General features: G+C 37.2%; 1 protein-coding gene across 1 annotated transcript; it reads right to left on the bottom strand.

Annotated features, from left to right (window-relative positions):
* Positions 1-220: 220 nt before the first annotated feature.
* LOC148126761 (vomeronasal type-2 receptor 26-like) lies at positions 221-27831 on the bottom strand. Its single transcript, XM_087923143.1, has 4 exons — positions 27554-27831; positions 26480-26765; positions 1534-1660; positions 221-1122 (listed from the first exon to the last, which is right to left on the bottom strand). The coding sequence occupies exons 1-4, from the start codon at positions 27775-27777 to the stop codon at positions 221-223; spliced, it is 1539 nt and encodes a 512-aa protein (XP_087779269.1). The 5' UTR covers positions 27778-27831.

The following is a 27831-nucleotide window of genomic DNA, read 5'->3' as shown; positions in this document are numbered from 1 at the left end:
TAGTTATGATTTAACATGCATTCAGATTGTAACAATTGAAGGATATGATTAATTGAAAGAGTTTGAATTGTTTTAGCAACTTTATTACTCAATTATTATAATTCAAAATTCACATGGAATGAAGAAAGATAAGCGACAACATGTAAAAGATTACTTCAAGGTATGTGATTTTTATACTGCATGTAAACTGAACAGAAAATAAACACCAACATAAGGAGCCTTAATGGGTTTTCATCATTAGATATTCCTTGGTGTTCATGTCAGGTCTCAGTGTAATAATGTAGCATTTGGGGATAAAAATGCAGCCCAGTAAACCCAGGCTGGAGGCCAGGATGGAGAAGATCTGCACAGCTACCATGTATTTCCCTTTGGTGCTCAGGTAGGTGGGGACAAAGGAGATCCAAACACTGCAGAAAACCAGCATGCTGAAGGTGATCAGTTTGGCTTCATTGAAGGTCCCTGGCAGATTTCGAGCCAGAAATGCCACCAAGAAACAGATGGCAGCCAGAAAACCCATGTAGCCAAGGGCAGTGTAGAACATAGTCACTGAACCTTCGTTGCACTGCAGCAGGATGTGTTCTGGCTGGGAATGAAAGTCAGAATCTGGGAACGGGGGAAAGATTCCTAGCCATGTCATAGAGATGCCTATTTGAATACCAGAGCAGGATAAAACAATTGAGTGGGCCAGACCCTTCCCCAGCCATTTCCTCATCCTGCTTCCTGGCTTTGTAGCCAGGAAGGCCACCACCACCATTACAGTCTTGGCCAGCAAAGAAGATACGGCAACAGAGAAAACAATACTGAAAATGGTTTGTCGAAGGAGACAGGTCATTTTCATGGGGCGACCGATGAATAGAAGGGAGGTCAAGAAAGAAAACAGGAGTGAAACCAGGAGGACATATGTGAGTTCAAGGTTGTTGGCTTTGACTATGGGAGTGTCTTGGTATTTAATGAAGATTCCCAGAATAAAGGCAGTGGTTAGGGACAAAGCAATGGCAAAGAAAGTCAGGATGAGTCCCAATGATTCTTCATAGGATAAGAAGCTTATGCTTTTGGGGACACACTGATCCCGCTTCTTATTGGAATACTGGTCATCTGGACACTTTTCACAATGGGCTGCATCTGGAAAAATAATTGGTTAGTGTGTTTCTGTTTCTGCTGCTGTAGAACCGCATCAGAAATCTATTACATTGTTTTCAAGGAATAATATAATATTTCTGCCCATGGGGTATTTATATGACACAACATTAGTTAAAATTACCAACAGCCTTTTAAAAAGCTAAAATTGAATGTGATTATCACCTCTCAAAACTTCTCCTCTTTCCCAAATCCAAGTAAGAAAGTAACACCTCAATAGATTATTTTGATGCTCACATCATCGTACAAAATTCAGAGATAGTGCTCAATCATTGAAATGTTTGTGGATGCCTTCAAGATGTGTAATGTTTTTTCTTGCTTCTTGATCAAATACCCCCCAAAAGCAATAGAGAATTTTGATTGTATCCTTGTTGTTTTTGAAGCCACCGACCGTACCTTCTTGCCCAGAGAATGTTCCTTTCATACACAGAGCACAGTCGTAGCAGCAAACTGGGGCTCCCTCTCTCACAAGCTTGGTATAACCTGGTGAGCAACTTTCTGTACATCTTGAATAAGGCACTGTCTAAGCATAAATGAAAAGATTTATCAGGGCAATATATAAATTAGAGGCAATATATAAAGAGACATGGTGGGTCAGTGGCTAAGACACTGAGCTTGTCAATCAGAAAGGTTGGCCGTTGGGCAGTTTGAATCCCTCACACCACATAAAGGAGTGAGCTCCAATTACTTGTCCCAGCTTCTGCCAACCAAGCGGTTCGAAAGAACACAAAAATGCAAGTAGAAAAATAAGGACCACTTTGGTGGGAAGGTGCCAGCATTCTTTGCACCTTCAGCATTTATTGATGCCCGCCACATGGCCATGGAGACATCTTCTGAAGCTTTGAAATGGAGATGAGCACTACCCCCTAGAGCCAGAAATCACTAGCTCGTATGTGCAAAGGGAACTTTTAGTTTTCAACATAAACTACAAGATTAGTATGAATTATAAAAGTTTACTGAAATGAACTGGCTTCCAGAAGCTCAGGAGCACATTGAGCAAAATCTGTTATGAAGTAGTGGCATGAACTTTAATTACTCTATTTGCAAGGGGCAAATGAAGAGTCATTCTCTTTCCTCTATCAATCTCCATTTTAGATCCCAAACAGATTCATTTTCTTATTCTTCTTTCCAAAGGAAAGAAGTTCCATTGCAAAAGGTGTTTCTCCTTAGAGCATGTATGAGAATGCTATAACTTGTATATATTTTTTCTCCATCTTAGCTTTCTCAGGAAACCTCCAAAATCTAGCTTTCTCTAGAGTCCCTATCTTTGTCTCCTACAACTGATCATTGCATCATCATTTAGCTGCCCTCATTTCCCTCACCACATTCTTAATGATATCTTCCTCTTATGCAATTCAGTTGGCTAAACCCTTCCCATTTTTCTCCCAAAGGTGCTTTTTCAAAAACTGATCTTTGTTTTCCCTTGAAGATGTTTCACTTCTCATTCCAGAAGCTTCTTCAGTTCTGACTGAATGGTGGAGTATGGAAGGATTTGTATTCCTTGCAGTTATCTGGTCGTTTGTAGTCTTTCTGAAAGTTGTTGAAGCCTCTTGGAATTTATCTGTGCCCTCAGAGTCATGTGAATAGTGTAAATGGGTATGGAACCTTCCTGCAATTGCTGAATATATATCCTGCTGACAACACAGTCTTTTCAGCAGATCCAAATTCTTCCAGCAGATAAAATCCTTCCATCCTCCATCATTCAGTCAGAACTGAAGAAGCTTCTTGAATGAGAAGTGAAACATCTTCAAGGGAAAACAAAGTCCATGTCCCTTCTGAAAAAACACCTTTAGCAAACCATGACCTGGATGACTGAGAATCTCCATAGGCACTCTGGAGTTTCTGTTACTTAAAACAAGATCATTTCATGTACTGTAAATTATGGCAACATATTCCAGTTTAATAATGTAGATTGCAAATTCCGCAATACAATGCAGCAGGTTCCAGTGTGTGACAGATTATTGTAAGACCTCTAAAGTAAAATATATCTAATAAATTAATGAGACTTTACGTTCTCTTAGTTGGAAGTTATCTCAATTGGCCTCAATAAGAATTATTTCTGAGCTGAAAATTTACACATATGGAGATAAATAGAAGAGCAAAATCCAAGCAGCCTCAACTACTTTGTTAAATAAAGTTGGCCATTGGATGGCACTTTGATTGACAGAAATCTTGACTTCTGAAGAGGATTGGCTTTCTACACTCCCAATTTTCACCCCCGCATATGATTTGTTCCAAACTGATGTCCAGTGCATGATATCAAAGTCACCAACAGGAACTCCATTTTCATCCAATGAAATCCCATCTCTGGAAATATTGTGATGTTGGAAGTTCCTCAGGAACCTATGAAGCTGCAGAAACACAGAAAAAGCTATTACAATTTGAACTTTTATTCAATGTTTTTCTTGCTCTTATTCTGGATTGGAGGTACTCAGAATAATTCAACCTCTTCAAATCATCACTACAGTCTGAGAGAGATTTCATTGGCAGCTTCTTGCAGTCATTCTGCAGGAATTTACAGCTGTTTGTTAAATATTTATCTCACATTCTTGAAAACATGGAATAGATAACACCACCATCAGGTGGCTTTGTAACTGGCTGACAAATTATATTCAACATTATATTCCTCCTCTGAGGAACCTTATTTACATGGAGTGAAGAAAGCAATGGGGTATCCCAAGCTTCCATTTTCGGCCCAGCACTCTTCAATGTCTTCAAAAAGGATCTAGGTGAGGGAATTGAAGGGGAACTCATCACATTTGCAGGTGACACTAAGCTGGCAGCAATAGGCAACACCCCAGAAGACAAGCTCAAGATCTAAAAAGTTCTTGGCAAATTGAATATAGGCCCCTACCTAACAAAATGAAATTCAGCATAGATAAAAGGAAGGTTTTTCACTGAGGCAAGAAAAATCAATAGTATAGGTTACAGACTATGTGAAACTTGGTCCAATGCCAGTAATTGTGAGAAAGGTCTTGGAGTCCTAGTAGACAATCACTTAAATATGAGCCAACAATATGTGGCAGCAGACAAAAATGCCAATGCAATCCTAGGCTGCATTAACAGAGAATCAAGATCACATGAAGTTCTAATAACGCTTTTCAAAACCTTATTAATGCCATATTTAGCATACTGCATCCAGTTCTGGTCATCAACACAATATGAAACTCTGGAAAGACTGCAGAGATGAGCAACAAGAAATGATTAGAGGGCTGGAGGATAAAACATACCACGAACAGTTACAGGAATTTGGTATGTCTAATCTAAGGAAAAGAAGAACTGGAGAGACATGAGATCATTTTTCTAATATTTGAGTTGAGTTGCAAGAGATAAGGGGCTGAAATATAAAGGTAAAGAGATTATGGTTTTAAAACAAGTCCCCAGAAGAGTGAGAGAGATGAGAAGAGAATATCGATTCTTGACCAAAAAATTATTGGAAAAAGATGTGAATTATAGATGGTTGATCCCAGAAGGATTAATGTTTATATGGCAAGAACAGAGACACAGAATCGACTCAATTGAGAAAGCGGAATTATTCTACAACGAATTTTTTGGAAGAAGAGAAATAGAGACAGAAAAAGAGACATTTGCAATTGAGCCTCAAGAAGACCAGATGAGACCGGGGAAAGAAGGTGCAGTAGGTGGACAAATGGAGACCAAAGAACAATGTGAAGTAAGATCCACAAGAACCGTTAGACCTAAATATAAAACATAACTATGGAGGAAAAAATATTGATTTCTATGAATATAAATGGATTGAACTCTGCTATTAAAAGAAGGAAAATTTTTCATAAATTTTTTTTTTCTTTTTGATATTATCTTTATAAAACATTATCAAGGTTGATTTGGTATGATCTTATGATTTATTGTAAAATAAATTAAGCAAATTATAGTTATCCCATTAAAACATGAATTAACAAAATTATAAATGATTTTTTTTTTTTAGTGACGATATTAGGTTATTCAATTATTGATTGATAATATGAGCTATTATGTAATATAATTATACTAGTGACTGGGAAATGGATGCACAAAAAAAAGTGGTAAACTAATCGATGCACGGTATGTAAACTTATGAAGAAGGATATTCTTATGTTTTTTGTGTTATGTTTATGTTAATGTTGTTATGTATGCTTATGCTTGTTATTAAAAAATTAAAAAAATTTTTTAAAAAAGATCATTTTTCTAATATTTGAGGGGCGTCACAACATTTCCCAGAGTACTATTAGGCAAGACAAGAAACAACGTTTGGAAATTAACGAAGGAGAGAAGCAACGTAGGACTAAATAGGAATTTCCTAACAGTGAGAGCAATCAACCAAGCTTGCCTTCAGAAGTTGTTAATGCTCCATCACTGGAGGCTTTCAAAAAGAGACCTGGGCAACCATTAGTCTGAAACGGTATAGGGCGAGGGTCTTCAAACTTGGCAAGTTTAAGACTTGTGGACTCAACTCCCAGAATTCCTGAGCTAACATGACTGGAGAAGGAATTCTGGGAGTTGAAGTCCACAAGTCTTAAAGCTGTCAAGTTTGAAGATCCCTGGCAAAGGGTGTCCTGCTCGATTAGTGGGTTGGACTGTGGGATCCTTTCAAATTCTATTATTCTGTTTCATGTTCTGTGTTTTGCAGTTTCACCATCACAGCCCATCTGAGGCAAGACCATTTGCAGATATGGGAAAACTTGTCATGGGAGAAGATGGAGAATACAATTTTCCATCAGTCCTGATCAAAATGAAGTTAGCGGAGTTTAACTTTGGGCTAGGAATGTAACAAAAATTGCAGAATGATGTTATCTCTTTCAAAGAGTAGATATGGAAGCGTATCCATTAGTTCAGGAGATGTGTGGATGAACCTTTTTTTGCCCCCAGAAGAAGCTTTGATTTATACCTTGTTGCTATATTACAAACTTTTAGCCAGCAAAGTCCAATTTTAATGCGGAAAAAATAATCCAGCTGAACTCCTTAGCTTGGAGACTAGATGACTTTGTGATCACAATAAAGGGTTGAAGATTGTTGGACTATTCTGATGCTTGTGTCGAGAAAACCCCAATTTGAAAATAGCCAAGAGGAAGTAATGCAGACTATGATATCAGAAGCCCAAACAGCAGGCCAAGTAACCACCCGAGGCCAAGCTAACCGCAGCCCCAGATGCCTAAAAAACAAACTGACAACTGAGTTGAAAGCAGTCCTTTTGACTGATCCCTGGTTTGCAGAGTATCAAACTGATTTGACAATGAATGAAGTACTGGCTTGGAAAAGGACAAAACTTTATGTACCTAATAATCTAAGACTAATAGTACTAACGCATAGCCATGACTCACAGTTGGGGGGACACTTTGGTTTCTTAAAATCCCTGCAATTAGTCAGAAAACAGTTCTAGTGGCCAAAAATGAAACCTGATATTGAAGACTATCTGAAAATCTTCTCAATTTGTGCCACAATGAAACACAGAACTGGGAAAACCCTTGGCCTCCTTCAACAAATATCTGAACCAACAAAGCTGTGGGAAGAAATTGCAATGGACTTTATTGTAGAATTACCTGAGAGTGGAGGGAATACAGTTATTTGAACTGTTATCAACTTATTCTCTAAGCAAGTCCACTTTACAGCCTGTAAAGGACTACCTTCAGCTAAAAAGCTTATAAAACTGTTTGTGAAGCATATCTATAGGCTCCACGGAGGACCTCATAGAGTAATCTCAGATTGAGGCATACAGTTTACTGCTATGTTCTGGAGGGAGTTTTTAAAGTCCATTCGGTCATCCCAAGGGCTATCCTTAGTGTTCCATCCTGCATGCAATGGGGCAACAGAGAGAATGAATGCCATCATTAGATGCTATGTAAATTATCAACAGGAAAACTGGGTGTAGCTGTTGCCATTTACAGAAGTTGCTTACAATAACACAGTACATAGCAGACCAGGCTTGACCCTGTTCCAAATCAACACCGGCATGGAATTTGTCCCTATGCCAGAATTACCTATGGAACACCCAACATCCATGTCTTTAACGGAATGGATGGATTCATTAAAAAAAGGTTGGGAAGATACAAAAAAAAACTTTGACTGAAGCTGCTGAGGAACATAAAAAGCAAGCAGATAAACATAGATCCCCCCAACCACCATTTAAAGTAGGGGACAAAGTGTTTTTGTCAACTAAATATTTCAAATTGAAACTTCCCAGTAGGAAGTTAGGCCATAAATTCTTACGTCCATTCCCTATATCAAAAATAATCAATCCAGTCATAGTCCAATTAAGTCTTCCCCAACTATTGGGGAAAATACACTCAGTGTTCCATAGTAGTTTATTGAAACCAGCTGTAGGATCAAATCTAAGACCCTTCCCAACATCTCCCCCCAAACCTTTGATCGTACAGGGTGAGACACATTATGAAATTAAGAAAATCCTTGATTCTAGATTGTACCAAGGGATGTTACAGTATTTGGTATTATGGAAGGGTTACCCTTTGTCAGAGGCTATGTGGGTAAAAAGTTGGGATGTACATGTAGATAGATTGGTTAACCAATTCCATAACAAATTTCCTGACAAACCAAAGGGTTTGGAGGGGGAGAGAGGGTTAAGGGTATTGCATTAACCCCTGGTTGTCTTTTGTTTATTATCTCTTTTAGGAGGTGAACTTCTCAAGGAGGGATGCCTGCCAGCTTTGGAAGTCATATTTCACACTGTCACATAGCCTGAGAAAATGGGAGGGGGTGGTTTCAATTGAGTAGTTCTAAGTAGACAAAATAAAATTCATTTCTTAGTTATTAAGTGTGGCACAGCAGAGAAAAAGGATCTTACACTGGGACAGATCATGATTGGTCCATGTGATGTGATGATGAGAGAAAAGGGGAAGGATCATAGTTTGGGGCATTGTGGGAAGTCCAGGAAACTTTTAGTTTCAAGATTCCACAGATGTGTCAGGTGCTATTCTAATAAAGGTACTTTTGAGATGATTGCTTGTTCAGAGTTACTGATTGGAATGGAGGTTTGCTAGAATAATGACAGCTTGCTTAATTTTGAAAATTACATTTTGTCACCATAGAGCAATTTCTGTCACAAAAGCATCCCAAACTAGCACAGGTTGTTTAACTTTGGAAGATTTTTCTCTATCATCTCTCTCTAATTTGCTGTCAGGGTTAGAGGCAGGACGCTGAGGCAAGCAGGTTCCTCAAATATCAGTTTTATTGGACATATCATATAGGCATAGGCTGGTGAAAACTGACTCTAAATGTTCCCATGGCTTTCACTTAATTAAAAACAAAAGTTTTCCTCCCCTTTCCAAAGAATCAGTCACATGGTCCACAAAGGTGTCATCCAGTTGCCTGGTGACTTCACTCATCCTCCTTCCAATCATCAGTGGGAATGTCCTTTATTCCCAGGAGAAAATATTTTGTTTTGACTAGAAAACCCCAGCTATCTTTATTCTTCCCTCCCTTTCCCTCAGCTCCAGGGTGGCAACATTGAAGCATCAAAATGGCCTCTGTTAGGTCAACTTCAAGATTGACACTCACTCTCAAATACCACTAACTGGGCAACTGCTCTTTGGAATATCTCACCTTTTCTACTTCTAATTTAATATTGAGAAATTGGAAGGGGAGAATCAATGGAACCTCAAAGGAGAAGACTTACCTGCCATGGCTGTACAATCTGGGGTGGTTGATGGTGTCCAACTTGCATTCTCCTCTTACTCTGTTGGGAGGAAGAGGCAGCTTTGAGGACCCAGGCCACAATTTGAATTATTTGGGAAATACTGGAGGAATGCTGAGACAGGATTCTTGCAATCACATCATGGGGTGGGAATTCCCAATTCTCTTTTTCTCTGCATTTTTTCCAAACTTTCTTCGATAACAGAGGACTTGAATAGGAACATTGGAATGCTTCCTTTCCATACAATAAGACCATAGATACATAAGATGTAAAGTCGTAATACTGAGTCTTCCTCTTTGTCTGGATGAGGAAGGAAAACAAAGCATGTCTGTTTTGGAGATCAACCCAAAGATCAAAAATACTTACACTTAAAGCTGTCAAAGTTGTTGCAATCCACACCCTTCCCACCAGGGTTGCATTAGTCCTATCAATTATTTGTATTATTGCTGCTAACATTCCCGAGGCCTGAACATCCAGTTGGCATACTATAATTTTTATTTGACTCTCAATAAGAGAACGAAACATTTTCATTTTTTCTTGCATGAGAGTTTCTCCAGCACTTGTCTGCATATTTGCTTCTGGGACAGTTCCTGAGAGGACAATGCAAATCCCATTTTTTAAGGCAAGAACTTCCAAGCGTCTTTTGAATTTTTCTCCTTTTTCATTGTCCTGAGAAAGGAGGCCAATCCACGTCCAATGGAATTGCAGGAGCAGCTGGACAATCGCTGAGTAAGGAGGTTCTTGGTTTGGGGTCATCCGATATGAAAAAGGAAAATGATGGTTTTGCTTGGCCACCTGGTTGATGACACTATAGTTGATCTAAGATAAAAGAAAAGTATTTGTAGTTTGTGCCAGTTTTAATGATGAAAATCAGATGGTAAATTAAGGGCCTTCCCCCACTAATGAGAGACGTTTCAAATGATAACTGCATGAATTAGAATAACAGAGTTGGAAGGGACCTTGGAGGTCTTCTAGTCCAACCCCCTGCCTAGGCAGGAAACCCTACACCACTTCAGACAAATGGTTATCCAACCTCTTTTTAAAAGCTTCCAGTGTTGGTGCATTCACAACTTCTGGAGGCAAGTTCTCCCACTGGTTAATTGTTCTGACTGTCAGGAAATTTCTCCTTAGTTCTAGGTTTCTTCTCTACTTGATTGGTTTCCACCCATTGCTGCTTGTCAGGTGCTTTGGAGAATAGCTTGACTCCCTCTTCTTTTTGGCAGCCCTTGAGATATTGGAACACTGCTATCATGTCTCCCCTAAGAAAGTGGTTTCCTTAGATTTCACATTCTTATAGCTTCACCATCATTTGAATAAGACACTTAAGCTTCTCTGCTGGTGGAGCAGCCTCTTCTGGAGCTCTGGAGATCTTCAAAGAAACAGAAATGGGAAATGGGAGAGGGTGGGCTTGAGCGGCAGTGGATATATGCTTTTCTCAGAGCTCCGAGGAAGACACCAATACCCCCGCAGCTGGATGGTCCCAGTGGACCCAAACTGTCCCGCAGAGATGGTAAGTGAAAGGTGTGCATCCTGTCGATCCCAGGGACATCACAAAGTCCCTGGTTGGAAAGCTCCTACAGTCCAGCAGCGGAAGGAAGAGGCCATTAATCTTGAGCTGCTAAGAACCTGTGCCAGTCTCAGAATGGAAAAAGAATAGAAAGAAGGTGTGTTGGTATGTGTGAGAAATTCTTACTTTTTTAAAAAAAGATAGAGAAGTATACCAAGTGAAAGATTAATTTAAAAAAGAAAGAAGACAGGAAAGTTAAGGGCAGTGACAAATGGTGGGAAGCTGTCAAGTTCATTCAGACTTTTTTTTTGAAAGGAATATTTTGTTTGCTTCTTTACTTTGAATAACTGGACTGAAACTTAAAAATTAAGAAGAAATTAACCTTTTTTGTTTTTTAGTTTAAAATCTCTGAAGTACTTTGTTCTTTTGACTTTTATTCACTTTCACTGTTTAGAATACATAGATACAGTGTAACTAAGATACAAGTGCAAGGAAAGATAAGAAATACTGACATCTAGAGGTCATAGGGGAATTTTTTTCTTTTTTTTAGAATAATAGATTAAAGATTAAGCTATTTTGACTACAGAGAAGTGGAGAAAGATAATGAGTCAGCACTGAAAACAGGTGATGTTTTTATATAGCTGGTATACAATTGGAAAGTTGAATAAACTAAAGAAAAACAAAGAGAACACTGTGACCTTGGATAATATATATATGCTTTGGATTCTCGCTTTCTGGACTGACTGAATGTTACACTGAGACTTTGGTTTACTTAGTGATATGGATTCATAAATTACAGCTGGTACCTTCCTTTTTTATTTTGTTTTTTTTATTTTGTTCTTTATTCTATTTTTGCTGGAGCGTATGTTGGATTTACTTTTTCCTTTCTTTTTTGGGGGGGGGAGCGTTGTTTTACTTTTTGGCCTAGTTTTTCAAAGTGGATTAATTTTGGAATGTTTGTTTTCTTTTTCTCTATTTTTTTTCCTTTTCCATTTTTTCTTTTTTTCTTCATTGATAGTTTGACTAACAAGTGGATTAATAAGTAGATATAATTTGGCATTTTTGGATCCTATTTTTATTTTTTTGCTGTTTTTTTTTCTTTTTGTTACTCCCTTTTCCTCTCCTCTTCTATGTAGCAGTTGATGGATTTGTATTTTCTTTTCTTTTTACTTTTTTGGGAAATTTTCTCTTTTGTTTTTTTTTTCCCATTTCATATATTAGACTTTCTGAATCTTATATATTTTGACTCCATTTCTTTTTTGGATTTATAGTTTGCCTTTTTGTTTTTGGATTTTCTAACTTTGTTTTTCTTTTCTTCTTTTGGATAAAATTGGATTAAGGTAGCAAAGAACCTGAAGATTTATTTATATGTTTGGGGGGCTTTTGCGAATGAATTACAATTTGATTTGATATGAGTAAAAGAATTCCTACTGGATCATCAATCCCTTCTTCCTCATCCCTGAGCCCAGCTAGTCAATAATCTATTACAATTATGCTTCAGCAAGAGAAAGAAAAAGAAATTTCAATGGAAGAAATAAAGTTAATGTTTCAAGTAATACAAGATCAAAAGAAGCATACAGATGATAGAATGGAAAAGCTGGAGGAAAAAATGGAAAAATGGAAGGAGATTTACAATAGGTGTTAATGATATATGGAGAAAAAATACAGAAGATGGAAGAAAGAGGTGATAAAACAAATAAGAAAGTAGGAGAAATAGATAACAGATTGACAATGGTTGAAAGCAAAAAAGGGAAAGATTCAATAGGAGGGAGCAGTAGGTGGTCAAATGATAATTAAAGAACCAAGACAAGAAAGAACAAAAAGAGCAATACATTCTACCTATAAAGTATAAACAATGGAAGAGGAAAAGAAATTGATTTCTATAAACATAAATGAACTAAATTTGGCTATTAAGAGGAAAAAGATATTTCATAAACTAGGAAAATTAAACATGGATATAATCTCCCTACAAGAAGTGCATATAAAAGACAACATGTACATTTGTTGAATTGTCCTAGAATTGGGAATATATTCACATCATTGGTGCAACAAAATAAAAGAGGAGTTATTTTATATATTAGAAATACAATTAAAGCCAAGCAAATTTATACAGATGAAGAAGGAAGAATAGTGATGGTTGAAATAATAGACAATAACTTAAAGGTACTTTTAATTGCAATCTATGCTCCCAATAATCAGCAAAATCAATTTTATAAGAAGCTACACAATAAAATAATTTAACTGGAATATGATAAGATATGCATCTTTGGAGATTTTAACGCAATCGTAAACACAGAACTGGACTATAAAACACAGAAAACAAATAAGAAAAATATTATCTAAATCTTTTTTTAAGATGGTGGAGGAGCTGAGTATTAAAGATATATGGAGAGAATTGAATAGTAAAAATAGATAATTTACATTTTACTCAAATAGACATCTGTCATGGTCAAGAATAGATATCATTTGGATGTCAACAGATTTAATACCTAACATTCAGGAAGCAAACATTGACACAAACATTTGGGCTGACCATAAGCCAATAAGGTTTAAATGGAAGGGACAGTAGAAAAGATTAAGATGGACTTTGAATAATTCAATTTTGAAAGAAAAATAATTTTTTAATAACCTGGAAAAAGAATTGGGTTTTTCCTTAAAGAAAATAAATCAGGTGAAACCTCATTACAAAATGTATGGGATACTATGAAAGCATATACCAGAGGTGTGATTGTAATCTATACAAAAAGAAGGAACATTAAAAAGAGACAAACACAACAAACTTTAGAACAAGAACATAAGAAACTGGAGAAAGATTTACAAAGGTATCCACAGCACAAAAATATCAAAAATCAAATGGATATAATTAAGCACAAAATTGGACTAATGGAAAAAGAACAACTGGCCCAAAAGATTAGAGGGGACAAACATAACTATTTTGAAAATGCAAATAAACCTGGTAGATGGCTAACATATAAGCTGAAGAAAGACAAAGAATTAAAAAGAATACCACAATTAATAGATGAAAATGGCATGCTATGTTATGAAAATGAAGAGAAGAAAAAATAGTACAGAGATACTATGAGAAGCTATATGACAAGAGGCAATATTAGAAAACAAAGTTCAGCAATATTTACAAGGGGCAGAATTACTGAGAATACCTGATGAAGTAAAGACCATGTTAGATGAGAAAATAACAATGATGGAACCGACAGAAGCAATAAATAGACAAAATATGGGGAAAGCCCGTTCGGATGGGCTACCAGCTGAATTTTATAAGACAATAAAGGAAGTAATTTCTACTACAATGTTGGGAGTATTGAATGAGGTTTTGACAAAAAATGAAGTACCTGACTCATGGACAGAGCCATATGTTACACTTATACCAAAAGAAGATACTGACCCACAACAAATAAAAAATTATAGACCAATATCCCTGCTTAATGCTGATTATAAAATATTTGCTTCAATAATGGCAGAAAGACTAAAAATATATTTAAATTATTTTCTACGCTCAGATCAAAATGGATTTAGGGATACAAATGACAGCTAGATGTGGAACACTCAAAGAAGATAATTATGAGAGATTACTACAACAGATTGTGATAGACTTGGAAAAATGGAAAAATTTACAACTATCTTTAATAGATAGAATAGCAACAATTAAAATGAATATATTGCCAAAAATATTATACTTATTCCAGATGATTCCAATAAGATTGAAAAAAAAAACTTTGGAGATTTCAATAAAATGATGTTGAAATTTATCTGACAGGGGAAAAAGACAAGAATTAAGATAAAACTGCTACAAGATGCAAGGGTGAGAGGGGTTTTTGGATTACCCAATTGGGAATTATATTACCAGGTAACAATATTGACATGGATGAAGGAATGGATTGTAAATATTGATTTACAATTGATTTGGCATGCATTTTTATGGTACAAAGAAAGTAAGGTACATGGATACTTTAGGAGACAGTATGGGAAAAAATAAGAGACTATCATTATATGAAAATACCAGTCTGGTTATCAACATTAGAAGCTTTTACATATCCACAGCTGTTTAGAAAGGAATACGTTATTAGATATGAAGAAATTTTAAATGAAAAAGGTGAACTCAAATAAAGCAAGAATTGGAGTTACAAGGGATAAATATAAATTGGTATTCATATTGGCAAATACATACAAGGTATAAAAAAGACATTAAGATGGCTGGGTTTTATAAGGAATTGACTGAATTGGATAAAATCCTAGCAGGCACTGAAGAAAAGTTGATCAAAAAATTATATGGTTATTTATTAGGAGTGAAATTAGAGGAAGAACAAGTAAAAGAATCAATGATTGTGTGGGGGGAAATTTTGGATATGGAATAGACTTGGATAAATGGCAGATATTATGGTCTAGAAACTATAAATTAACTGTTGATTGCCTATAAAGAGAATTTGTATAAGATGTTTTACAGGTGGCATCTACCCCCAACAAGAATTGCTAAGATGTTTAAAGATAAGTTGGAAATGTCAAAAGTCACCAGGATCATACTACCATGTGTGATGGACATGCACAGAAGCTAAAAAGTATTGGACTAGAATACACATGTGGCTGGAGAAAATGATAAATCAGCATATAGATTTAAAACCAGAGACATTTTTATTGGGAATTTTGCTTGAGGGTTACAATAAAGAGTTAACATATTTGATTAACAATGTATTAACAGCAGCTAGGATTATATTTGCACAAAATTGGAAAAATGAGAAAATTCCTATGGATGAGGAAATAATTTAGAAAATAATGGAATGTGCAGAAATGAGTAGATTGACAATGGCAATTAGAGAACAAGAAGAAAAAGATTATTATAAATTTGGAATTTATTTTATAAATGGGGATGTCTTGCAAACTGCCTATGCTTTCCACCTATTCACTATTCCATTTGCACAACAGCATGTGAAATTGATTGTCAATCAGTGTTGCTACCTAAGTGGACACTTTGATTTCACAGAAGTGTGATTGACTTGGAGTTACATTGTGTTGTTTAAGTGTTCCCTTTATTTTTTTGAGCAGTGTATTATACTGTACTTACATATTTCAATTTCTTACTCTTCTATCCAGCGCCACATTGCACCACAGACTGTCCAGGAGTTGGGGGATGCTTTAGTCCAGGTTTGGGAGGAGATCCCTCAGGAGACCATCTGACACCTCATCAGGAGCATGCCCAGGTGTTGTAGGGAGGTCATACAGGCACATGGAGGCCACACACACTACTGAGCCTCATTTTGACTTGTTTTAAGGACATTACATCAAAGTTGGATCAGCCTGTAGTGTTTTTTTCCACTTTAATTTTGAGTGTAACTCCAAATCCAGACCTCCATGGGTTGCTAAATTTGATTTCCATTGATAATTTTTGTATGATTTTGTTGTCAGCACATTCAACTATGTAATGAACAAAATATTTAATAAGAATATTTCATTCATTCAGATCTAGGATGTCTTACTTTTGTGTCCCTTTTATTTTTTTTGAGCAGTGTATATCATTACCGATAAACAAATGAGTTTGATAGAGTAAGAAAATGAATGTGAAATATATCATTAAAAGCCAATAATTACAATGTTAAGGATAATATAACAAGTGATACATGTGATTAGAATGATTATAAACATATACAAGTAAAATATGTATGAGAATGTTACTATGTGCACAAAGATATAGGTACCCAACTGACACACTGTTGAAGAGAAAGGTTTTATTTGTTTGTTTTTGTTGTTGTTATAAAAAAACTTTTTATAAAAAAAAAAAGAAATCCATGGGCAATGGGATGCAGGAAGGAAGTGAATCCAGGAGGTTAAGAAACCAGACCCAGTGCCTGTGGAGACCCAGGGCAGGATGTGTGGGGGGGGTAGGAACTATGGGGGCCCCAAGGGATTGTAAGTGAGCATGAGGTATCGGGGGAGACTTTGGGTGGCCTCTTCCAACTCTCGGCTCTGCATGGCCTTCCCCACCCTGAGATCTCTCATGTGCATTTAGTGACCTGTGCATTAGATGAGCAAATACATTGGGCAAATCTGGGATGGACCACATTTATTTAATGGATTCTCGAGTTTTGAATATATATATATATATATATATATATATATATATATATATATATATATATATATATATATATATGGATCTTTGGTTGTTCGGGTTTTCTCCGCGTAAGATTCGAAGTATCTAGGCAACGTTTCGATGAAGTCTCATTCATCATCTTCAGGCTTCTGTCTTCGGCTCTTGCTTCTCAGACTGATGTGAGATTGCAGCTGCTTCTTCCTTTTAAAATGTTGCCTAGATACTTCAATCTTATGCGGAGAAAACCTGAACAACTAAAGATCCACATACAAATACCCGCGAGAACCTCAGAAAACATATATATTACTTGAGGAGCACAGAGCCGGAGACAGAAGCCTGAAGATGATGAATGAGACTTCATCAAATGTTGCCTAGATACTTCGAATCTTATGCGGGAGAAACCTGAACAACCAAAGATCCACATACAAATACCATCTGAGAACCTCAGAAAATATATATATATATATATATATATATATATATATATATATATATATATATATATATATATATATATATATGTTTTCTGAGGTTCTCATGGGTATTTATATGTAGATCTTTGGTTGTTCGGTTTTCTCCCGCGTGAAGATTTGAAGTATCTAGGCAACGCATTCGATGAAGTCTCATTCATCATCTTCAGGCTTCTGTCTCCAGCTCTGTGCTTCTCAGAGTAATGGAGATTGCAGCTGCTTCCTCCTTTTAACTGCCAGTGGGGTGGGACTTGATTGGGTGGGGGCTTGGCTGTGTTCTGATTGGGTGGGGTGTGTTCTCATTGGTAGGGGTTTGGCTGTGTTCTGATTGGTTGGGGGTTAGCCGTGTTCTGATTGGTTGGAGGCGTGTTCTGTTCAGGTGGGGGCTTGGTTGTGCTCAGGTTAGTCTTAGTTGCTGGGGGATTTGAGTTGGTGAGCTGTGATCTTGCTGTTTGGCTTCGAGTACGTCGTCGTGCTGCATCTTCATAGTGGGTGTCGGTTTGCTTCGTGTATGGCTCGGAGGGGTTTGAAGTGGGTAGTGATGCAGCTGCAGTGCGGCTTCTGGTCTGTGGTCGTGTGTCATCTTCTGAGTGGGTGTGAGTCTGTTTTCTACATGGAAGTGTGGTGGTGGCATCTTGTGTGGCTCTTATAGGTGTGGGTCTGGTGTCATTCTTCATGTTAGGTACTCGTCTGTTCATGAGGGCGGGTTTCCAAATGGCTGCAAGGCGGGAGGTGTCATCTCGTTTGTTCATGCTGTGTGGGCGTTTTTCTATCTCTATGGCTTCTCTGATTATTCTGCTGTTGAAGTGTTCGGTTTTGGCGATAGTTCTGGTATTTTTAAAATCAATTTCATGTCCTGTGGCTTTGAGGTGTTGGACCAGGGAAGAGGTCGTTTCTTCTTTTTTGATTGAGTTCTTATGTTCTTCAATGCGTGCACTTATTCTTCTGTTAGTTTGTCCAATGTATGTGGTAGGGCAGGCAGTGCAGGGATTTCGTATACTCCTTGGTTTTCTAATTCGATTTTGTCTTTGGGGTTTCTTAGGATGGTGGATATTTTTCTGTTTGTGCAGAATGCTGTTTTGATGTTGTGTTTTTGGAGGATCTTGCTAATTTTGTCTGTAGTGCCTTTTATATATGGGAGGAGGGCTTTGCCGTTTTCTTGTTCTCTGTCTTGGATTTTGGTTGGGGTTTCTTTTTGGATTAGGTGGGTAATCTTCTTTCTTTGGAATCCATTGGCTGTAAGTACGTTGGTGAGAGTGTGTAGTTCGGTTTTTGGTGTTGTTCATCGGCTAAGCATTTTGTTCTGGAGATGAGTGTCTTGGCTACGGAATTGATCTGTGCTGGGTGGTGGTGTGAGAGTGCATGTAGATAGCGGTTAGTATGTGTTTTCTTCTGGTAGATGGTGTGTCCTAGGGAGCCATTGGATCTTTTGTATACCAAGACATCTAGGAAGGAAGTTGGTTGTTGGCTTCTGTTTCCATGGTGAATTGTATTTTGGGGTGTAGGCTGTTGAGGTATGTGAGGAAGTTGTTCAGTTTTTCTTTCCCGTGTGGCCAGATTATGAAGGTGTCATCTACGTATCTGAGCCAGAGTTTGGGTTTGTGGTCGTATTTTTCTAGAGCTTGTGTTTCAAAACGTTGCCTAGATACTTCGAATTTTACGCGGGAGAAAACCCGAACAACCAAAGATCCACATACAAATACCCGCGAGAACCTCAGAAAACATATATATATATATATATATATATATATATATATATATATATATATATATATATATATATATATATATATATATATATATATATATATATTCCCCATAAACACGGACCCAACCACATACTTGGAAAAAATAACCAAGAAGAAAATTATAACCAGCCACATGAGCAAAGAGATCCAACAGACGATCATCCCAAGAGAAAAATCTTCCAGATGCCCCAAACTATATGGTCTCCCAAAAATACACAAAGAAGGCATACCTCTCAGACCCATAGTCAGCTCCAGAGGAGCACCACTACAAAACCTAGCTAAACATTTAGCAAAACAGCTACAGCCCCATGCTGAAGCAGCATCTTCACATGTACAAAACTCATACCACTTGTGGGAAATGATCAAAGATCTACACATGGAACAAGAAGATCTGCTTGTAAATTTTGATGTGGTTTCACTATTCACTCAAGTCCCAATAAAAGAAACTCTTGAAATCATCAAAAATAAATACTAACCAGCTAAACACCTCATGGAACTAGCAGAAGACTGCTTAACCAACACATATTTCATATACAAAGGACAAAGATACAAGCAAATTGAAGGAGCCCCTATGGGATCACCACTGTCACCTGTCATTGCAAACCTGTTCATTGAAGAATTCGAACTCAGAGCCCTAGCTAATGCCACCCACAAACCCAAACTATGGTTAAGATACATTGATGACACATTTGTGATTTGGCCCCATGGAAAAGAAAACCGAAACAATTTCCTAACACACATAAACAGCACACACCCCAAAATCAAGTTCACCATGGAAATGGAAATAAACAAACAACTACCATTCCTAGATGTACTAATCTACAAAAAAACAGATGGCACACTAGGACACACCATATACCAGAAGAAAACACACACCAACTGCTACCTCAATGCCCAATCCCACCACTACCCAGCACAGATAAACTCCATGGCCAAACAGTAATTGCCAGAACCAAATGCCTGGCAGACAAAACACACTTAAAGAATGAACTATGCACCCTGACTAAAGTACTGACAGCTAACGGCTTCCACAAAAGCAAAATCACCGGTTTGATCCACAAAAACACACTGAGACATAATGGAGACCTAGAAGATGAACAGACCTATGGAACAGCTGTCCTGCCCTACATAAGAGGTACTACAGATAAAATCAGTAAGATACTACACAGGCATCACATCAAGACTGCCTTCAAAACAGACAGAAAAATAGCACCCATCCTAAGAAACCCCAAAGATAAAATTGACCTGGAAAACCAAAGCATATATGAAGTCCCCTGTGCATCATGCCCTGCCACATACATTGGACAGACCAATAGAAGAATAAGTACCTGCCTGGATGAACACAAAAATGCAGTAAAAAAGCTGGAACACACTTCGTCACTAGTCCAACACATGAAAGCAGCAGGTCATAGCTGTTAGGTATAATATAGTTCACCTAACTAGTTTGGGTAAGATAATATATATATAAGCTATGATTCTTAGTTTGAGTGTATGTTACTTTAAATGCAAAGCATGTAATTTTGGGTGTAGTGTGAAACCACCATAAGAGGGAGCAAGAGATGTTGATGAGATGCTGACAATTCCCTGACGCTTTGCTGGCAATTACTGAAGTTGCAGAAGGAAGAGAGGAGTTTCTGACTTTGTTGCATATCTCTCTCTACTGCGAGGAGATATATCACCGGACTGTTATTTGTAAGTGTACTGACCTCTCATTTTTCGACATTGGAATTTGCAAATGAATACTCCCTGGATGGACTGAACTAAGTGTATGATATATGGACTGTTTTGACTATGCTTAAACTCTTGCTGGAATAAAACTACTTTAATTGGCACTGTGTATGGTTTACTGAGTGTAAGCTACACAACACAATATCTCACATATTTTGCCTGCCTGCCTGACTGCCCTGCAGATCTTGCTAGGGGTATATCCCTAACACTGGTTATGGGCCCAGCTGCACAGTCAGACTAACCAGGATATAACAGGCTTATATAAAGTGAGAGTTAGTGTAGTTACACAATACTGTAAACAGACAGCTGTGTTTAATTATAGTTTAATATCCAGAGAAAGATGGCAGAAGTCAATTTACCAAGTTTGTCTCTAATATCCAAACTGGATGGAACAAACTATGTTTCATGGTCTATGAAATACAGCCTACTTCTACGTAGAGAAGGTTTGTGGAATATAATTCAAAACCCACCAGAGGTAGATGCTTGGGATCCAGAGGATGAAGATGATGCCCAGAAGTTACAAGAATGGAAACTGAAAAATGAACAAGCTCTCTGTATACTAGGACTGACACTCAGTGACCAGCAGCTTGTCCATATTCGTGGAGAAGAAACAGCTGCTAAGTGCTGGGAGAATTTAAAGAAGATTTATGTTCGAGACAGTGTAGGAGCTCATATAAATCTTACACGGAAGCTGTTTAGAACACATCTTCAAAAGAATGGAGACATGTTGACTCATATAAACACTATGAAGAGAATTTTTCAGGAGCTGCATGAAAAAGAGCTTATCTTCACTGAACTGCATCAGGTTTATATAATATTGTCTTCATTGGATGAGAGTTATGACGATTACGAACTTCATTGGAAGTGTTACCAAAGGACAACCTCACATTAACTGACATTACTGGCAGATTAATTGAAGAAGCCAGGAGAAGGCTTGAAAGGGATCAACTCAGAAGGGAACAGCCACAAGAAGAGAAATTATCTTCGTCAGCCTACACAATTAGAAAATGTTTTAATTGTGGAAGAAAAGGACATTTGGCTAGATTCTGCAAGAAAGAAAAACGCCAAAATGCCAGCCAGAATGCAAAAAGGCATCAAAAGGATAAAAAATGCTTAGAGTTAGCCATGTATAGCAACCAAACTGTGAACAATAATAATTTTTGGGTGGTAGATAGTGGAGCATCGCACTGCATAACAAAAGATAAGAAAAGATTTATTAAGATGTCCACGAGTTCACAGCAGATATCATTACCTAATGGCTGGAAACTGAAAGCAAGAGGTCAAGGTACTGCATATTGTTCTTGCATAAAAGAAAATGTAAAAATGTTATATGTACCACAACTTAAGTTTAATTTACTTTCGGTTAGAGTTTTGATTAAACTAGGTTATGTAGTTACCTTTAGGGGAGAAAACTGCATAATAGAAAAGGAAGGTAAAAAGGTGACTGCAACTTTAAAAGGTGAATTGTATGTGTTAAATGATAATCAATTAGAGGTGGCTAACACAGTGTATAATAACGTTAAACCTCATGATGAGTGTATACATTTGTTACACAGACGTTTAGGGCATATAAATTTTAAAATGCTCAAGCAAACGGTTGAACTGTCTAAAGGTATAAAACTGAAGCCTTGCAGTAAGTATTTGCACTGCAATGCTTGCAGTCAGGAAAAAAGCAAGGTAATACCAGCAAATAGAATTAATGGATTTAAGACTAAGGAGCCTCTAGAGGTCGATTTGCTGATATTATAGGTCCTAAAAAACCAAGTGTGGAGGTGCTCGTTATATATTAAGTATAATGGATCATTATTCTAGATATGGTTTCTGTTATTTAATGAAGAGTAAAACGGAAACATATCAAAATTTCTTTAATTGGTTGAAGTTTGCAGAGAGAAAAACTAAAAGGAAACTAGTTACTGTTATAACTGATAATGGTACGGAATTTATAAATAATAAATTCCAAAATAGACTGAAGATGGCAGGTGTAGAACATAAAAGGTCTGCACCATATAGGCCACAACATAATTCCTTTATAGAAAGGCGAGGCCAAACACTGCAGGCAATGGCTCGTACTATGTTGTCAGATTCAGGATTACCTGAGAATTTGTGGGGAGAAGCAACAATGTGTGGTAATCATATATTGAATAATGTTGTTAACTCAACAACAGGTGAATTACCATTCACACGGTGGCATGGTAGAAAACCTGACTTGAGCTACATGCACACATTTGGTGCACCAGCATGGGTGCATATTCCCACACAACTGAGACATAAGGGACAGCATAGGGCTAAAAGATTATATTTTGTAGGTTACGAATCTAACCATAGATCTTACAGGTTCTGGGAAAAGGGCACAACTAAAATTTATTGTAGTGCTAGTGCTCAATTCCTGGAACATGTGGGATGGCACAAATTGGAACACGATTCGAATAAAAGTGTAATCATAGAAACCTACAGGGGCCCAAACCACCATACTAGTAATGTTAGAAATCCAATTAAAGAGAAAGTAAAGGAGGAGAAAATAGGACCAATTAAGGAAGAAATAAGCGAAGAAGAAATAGATAACCAGGAACAGGTGATAGATAAGAGTCCACCTGTAAGTCCTGTTTTACCTAGACGGTCAACACGAGTGAGTAGACCACCTGATAGGTATCAGGCAAGTCTGGTGTGCCAGATTAGTAAAATTCCAACCACTGTGGAAGAACTAAAATTGTATCCTGCGAAGGATCAGGAGAACTGGCATACAGCAATGAAAAAGGAACTGAATTCATTAAGACAGATGGGAGTCTATGAGAATGCTAGATTACCTCCAGGTGAAAAGTCCATTGGATGAAAATGGATATTTAAATTAAAAACAGGTACAAATGGGACTGTTACCCATAAGGCTAGGTTGGTAGCTCAAGGATTTAATCAAACTGCATGTGATTATGATGAAGTGTTTACACCAAGTTTAAAAGCAACAACCTTGAGAGCAGCTTTAGTGTGGGCAGCTAAGAAAAACTATATCATAAATCATTTAGATGTAGAAACTGCCTATCTGCATGCACCATTGCAGCACACTATATACCTAAAGAAACCTGTAGGGATTAAGGATGATAAAAATAATAATGACTGTTGGAAACTTAAAAAGAGTCTCTATGGATTAAAACAATCTGGTTACTGAATGGAACCAATATATTGTTAAGGAGTTAAACAATATAGGGTTTAAAGCAGGTTTAGCTGATCCATGTTTATTTAGAAGAGAGAAAAATGGAATAGTGTCATTATTATTGTTGTTTACAGATGATATTGCTTTAATTACAAAAACTAATAATGAAGCTACTGAAATAATATCATTATTAGGAAAGAGGATAAAATTAAAGCAATTAGGAGAGATAAAACAGTATCTCGGATTGACAATAAATAAAACCAATGGTGGCTATAAGATATCTCAAGAGGATAAGATTTATCAATTACTAAAAACATATAAGATGGAACTTTGTAAACCAGCAAAAACTCCAATGAGTCAGGAATTTTGCAGCACTGATGCTCAAAGTTCAAAATTCGATAAGACTATCTATCAGTCGCTAATTGGCAGTCTATCATACATTAGTAATTGGTCAAGGCCAGATATTGCCTATTGCATTAATCAATTGGCTCGTTTCAACGCTGAACCCGATGAACAACACTGGCAAGCAGCAAAATGTATCTTAAGATATCTTAAAAGGACAATGCACTATGCATTGTATTTGGAGCCAAAAGATGATTTGATTTTAAGTGCATATGCTGATGCAAGTTTTGCAACAGATATAAACACTAAGAAATCAACTTCAGGAATGGCTATACTATTAGGAAAAGCATTAATTGGTTGGAGGTCAATTAGACAGCAACACATAAGTATATCCACAATGGAAGCAGAATTTTCATGTCTATCTTTATTATGTACTGATTTAATTCTGTATAAACAGTTGTTGTTGGATATGGGATTAACTGTTAATGATTCCATTGTTGTGTATGAGGACAATGAAGCAGCCATACAGATGGCTACAAATATTGCTGTAAAAACGAGATCTAAGCATACAGATCTTAGATATCTGAATGTAAGACAATCTGTAAAGGATGGTTTAATAAGATTGGAATATTGTATGACTGAGCAAAACGTTGCTGATCAGTTTACAAAAGCCCAAGGTGCAGTGAAACACAAAGAAAGTTGTGATGATTATGGGTTAAAGTTGTAAATAGATATATATATTATTATATTACCCAAAAGGGGAGAATGTTAGGTATAACATAGTTCACCTAACTAGTTTGGGTAAGATAATATATATATAAGCTATGATTCTTAGTTTGAGTGTATGTTACTTTAAATGCAAAGCATGTAATTTTGGGTGTGGTGTGAAACCACCATAAGAGGGAGCAAGAGATGCTGATGAGATGCTGACAATTCCCTGACGCTTTGCTGGCAATTACTGAAGTTGCAGAAGGAAGAGAGGAGTTTCTGACTTTGTTGCATATCTCTCTCTACTGCGAGGAGATATATCACCAGACTGTTATTTGTAAGTGTACTGACCTCTCATTTTTCGACATTGGAATTTGCAAATGAATACTTCCTGGACGGACTGAACTAAGTGTATGATATATGGACTGTTTTGACTATGCTTAAACTCTTGCTGGAATAAAACTACTTTAATTGGCACTGTGTATGGTTTACTGAGTGTAAGCTACACAACACGATATCTCACATATTTTGCCTGCCTGCCTGACTGCCCTGCAGATCTTGCTAGGGGTATATCCCTAACAATAGCATTGACTTCAATGGCACCAAAACCTTAGCCACATTGAAAACCTCAGCCACAGAATTATCAGAGAAGCCATAGAGATTGAAAAAAGACCTGAAAGCATGAATAGAAGAGATGATTCCACCAGACTTTCAATTATTTGGAAGCCTGAGCTCACAAACAAAAAAATCTCCACACTAGAAGCCAGGCAAACACCTGGGCACAAACAGATCCCCCCTGATACCTCCAGCTCAAACATAGCCCAACCAGGCACCCAGATGAAACCTAGCTTCCTAATAAATGATAGCTATCCATATACTCGGAGCCAAGCCACACTAAAAGCCTCCAATACAGGAACACAATGTTGCCAGCCAATCAAGACAAAAAAAGCCACAAAACAGACAGAAGATATTAGAAACACCAATCAAACAGAACACAGCAAACTCCAAGACCAATAAACACAGACCAAGACTCCCAACCTATAAGGATGAAGAAAAAAAACCATCCTGGCACAGCAGTAGGCTAGCCCCAAATTTAAAACCGAAATGGCTGTGAAAGTCTGACTCACAGACGAACACAATACAGAAGCCTGATGATGGCAGATAAGATTCTGCTGAAACGTTGCTACAACTTTAAAAGCACCACTATAATGATGTGGGAAAATACCTGAACAAAGCTGAATACCATATGCATGCATACATACATAAATATGAATGTATATGTTTATGTGTGTGTGTATATGTAGCATATACGTACATCTATGTATCTGCATATGTGTATAATAGATACATGTGTGTGTGTGCATGTGTGTGTGCCTGTGTGTGTATACACACACACACTGTGTGTGTGTGTGGGTATGCAGTGGCTCAGTGGCTAAGACGCTGAGCTTGTTGATAACCAAGGTTGGCAGTTTGGCAGTTTGAATCTTTAGCACCACGTAACAGAGTGAGCTCCCATTACTTGTCCCAGCTTCTGCCAATCTAGCAGTTCAAAAGCATGTAAAAAATACAAGCAGAAAATAGGGACCACTTTGTTGGGAAGGTAACAGCATTCCGTATGCCTTCGGAGTTTAGTCATGAGGGTCACACGACCATGGAGACGTCTTCGGACAGCGCTGGCTCTTTGGCTTAGTAGTGGAGATGAGCCCCCTAGAGCCGGAAATGACTAGCACGTATTTGCAAGGGAAAACTTTACCTTTACCTTATATACATATGTATGTACACACACACACACACACACACACACACACTTTGTGAATTAAAAATTATTTCAGCTCTTCAAATATTTACTCTCTGACTTTCAATTTATTTGGAGAAATATATACAAATGCTACCTTCTAGGCAAATCTGAACAATTTATAATACAGAATTAATTTCATTTGGCTTTATACCTGTGGAATTTTATAGATGCTCAAGACATTGGAAATATGATCAAAGAGTTCAGAATTCATCTCTTCAAGAATAGCCAGCAAGTTCTTTTGTCTTCCACATCTGTAGTTTGGGACATTCTCCTGTCCTGTAGACAGCACATCCAGCGTGGCCTCATAAGTAATTCTTGCACTGAAAAAGTTCTGGTAGATGTTGTAGCCCAGGGTGATGTTGGGTAAGAGCCTTGAATTCTGGTTGACTTCATGAACAGCCAACAAGAAGGGCAGAATGTAGTAGAAGGTGTTCTCACTGCAACATAATAACTTTCATCATTTTGCTTTATATCAACGATTTACATGATCAACTAAAGAGCAGTTGCATTCTTTTTGCCAATGACATAAAATTATTCTACTCTACAGATAATACTGTTGTTTTGCAAAGTGATCACGACTATGTGTCTGAATGGTCATCTATTTAGCAACTTCAAATTTCAATTAATAAATGCTCTGTTTTACATATTGATAAATGTAATCAGAATTTTAAGTATAAGCTAGGTGGCATCGATCTAGCAAATGACCCTCACCTTGTTAAGGACCTAGGTGTAGATATCTCTGATGATTTATGCTCCAAAGCTCACTGTAACAGCGTTGCGAAAAAAAGCATTAAAAGTTGTAAAGTTAATTTTGCAATGTTTTTTTTTCTGGAAACATTGTATTGCTAATTAGGGCTTATAAAACTTATGCTAGACCAATTTTTGAGTATTGTTCAACTGTTTGGAATCCCCGCCATATATCTGACATCAGTACAATTGATCAGATTCAGAAGTACTTCGCGAGAAAAGTCTTGCACTCTTCTGTACACAACAGAATTGATTAGGCTAAAAATTCTTGGTTTGGATAACTTAGAACTGTGTCTCTTGTGGTCAGACCTAGGCATTGCATACAAATATTGTATGTAGTAATGTTTTACCTGTAAATGACTTTTTCTATTTTAATCACAATAATAGGTGCACAGACAACTGCTGTAAACTCAATGTAAATTGTTCTAAACTTGAATGTAAAAAATACGATTTCTGTAATGGTCATGATGACAATTACCTTTTCAATTGGTGGGTTGGAGGCTTGGAAAATGAAAATTGGTACAATCGACCTGCGACTCCAGACATTATTCCAGTAATCCAATAGTCTCCTGGTTTGTAGTAATTGAACCATTCCTTTTCTTCTATTATCACCTTAAATGGACATTTCATCAGCATACTGGCACAGGGAATTTGAGACAGAAGCTGAAGCAGAAAAAGCTGTACATGCAGCAGCAGCAACATTTGACATATCCTGCAAGAGATCCTTCGTACAGTTCTTTCTTCAGCACAGAGTTA

Source organism: Pseudonaja textilis, chromosome 2 (genome assembly GCF_049901715.1).
Source record: "Pseudonaja textilis isolate UNSWEBS1 chromosome 2, rPseTex1.2, whole genome shotgun sequence".
Lineage (NCBI taxonomy): Eukaryota > Metazoa > Chordata > Lepidosauria > Squamata > Elapidae > Pseudonaja > Pseudonaja textilis.
The sequence above is the reverse complement of the archived record's forward strand: the minus strand, read 5'-3'. Positions and strand labels throughout refer to the sequence as shown.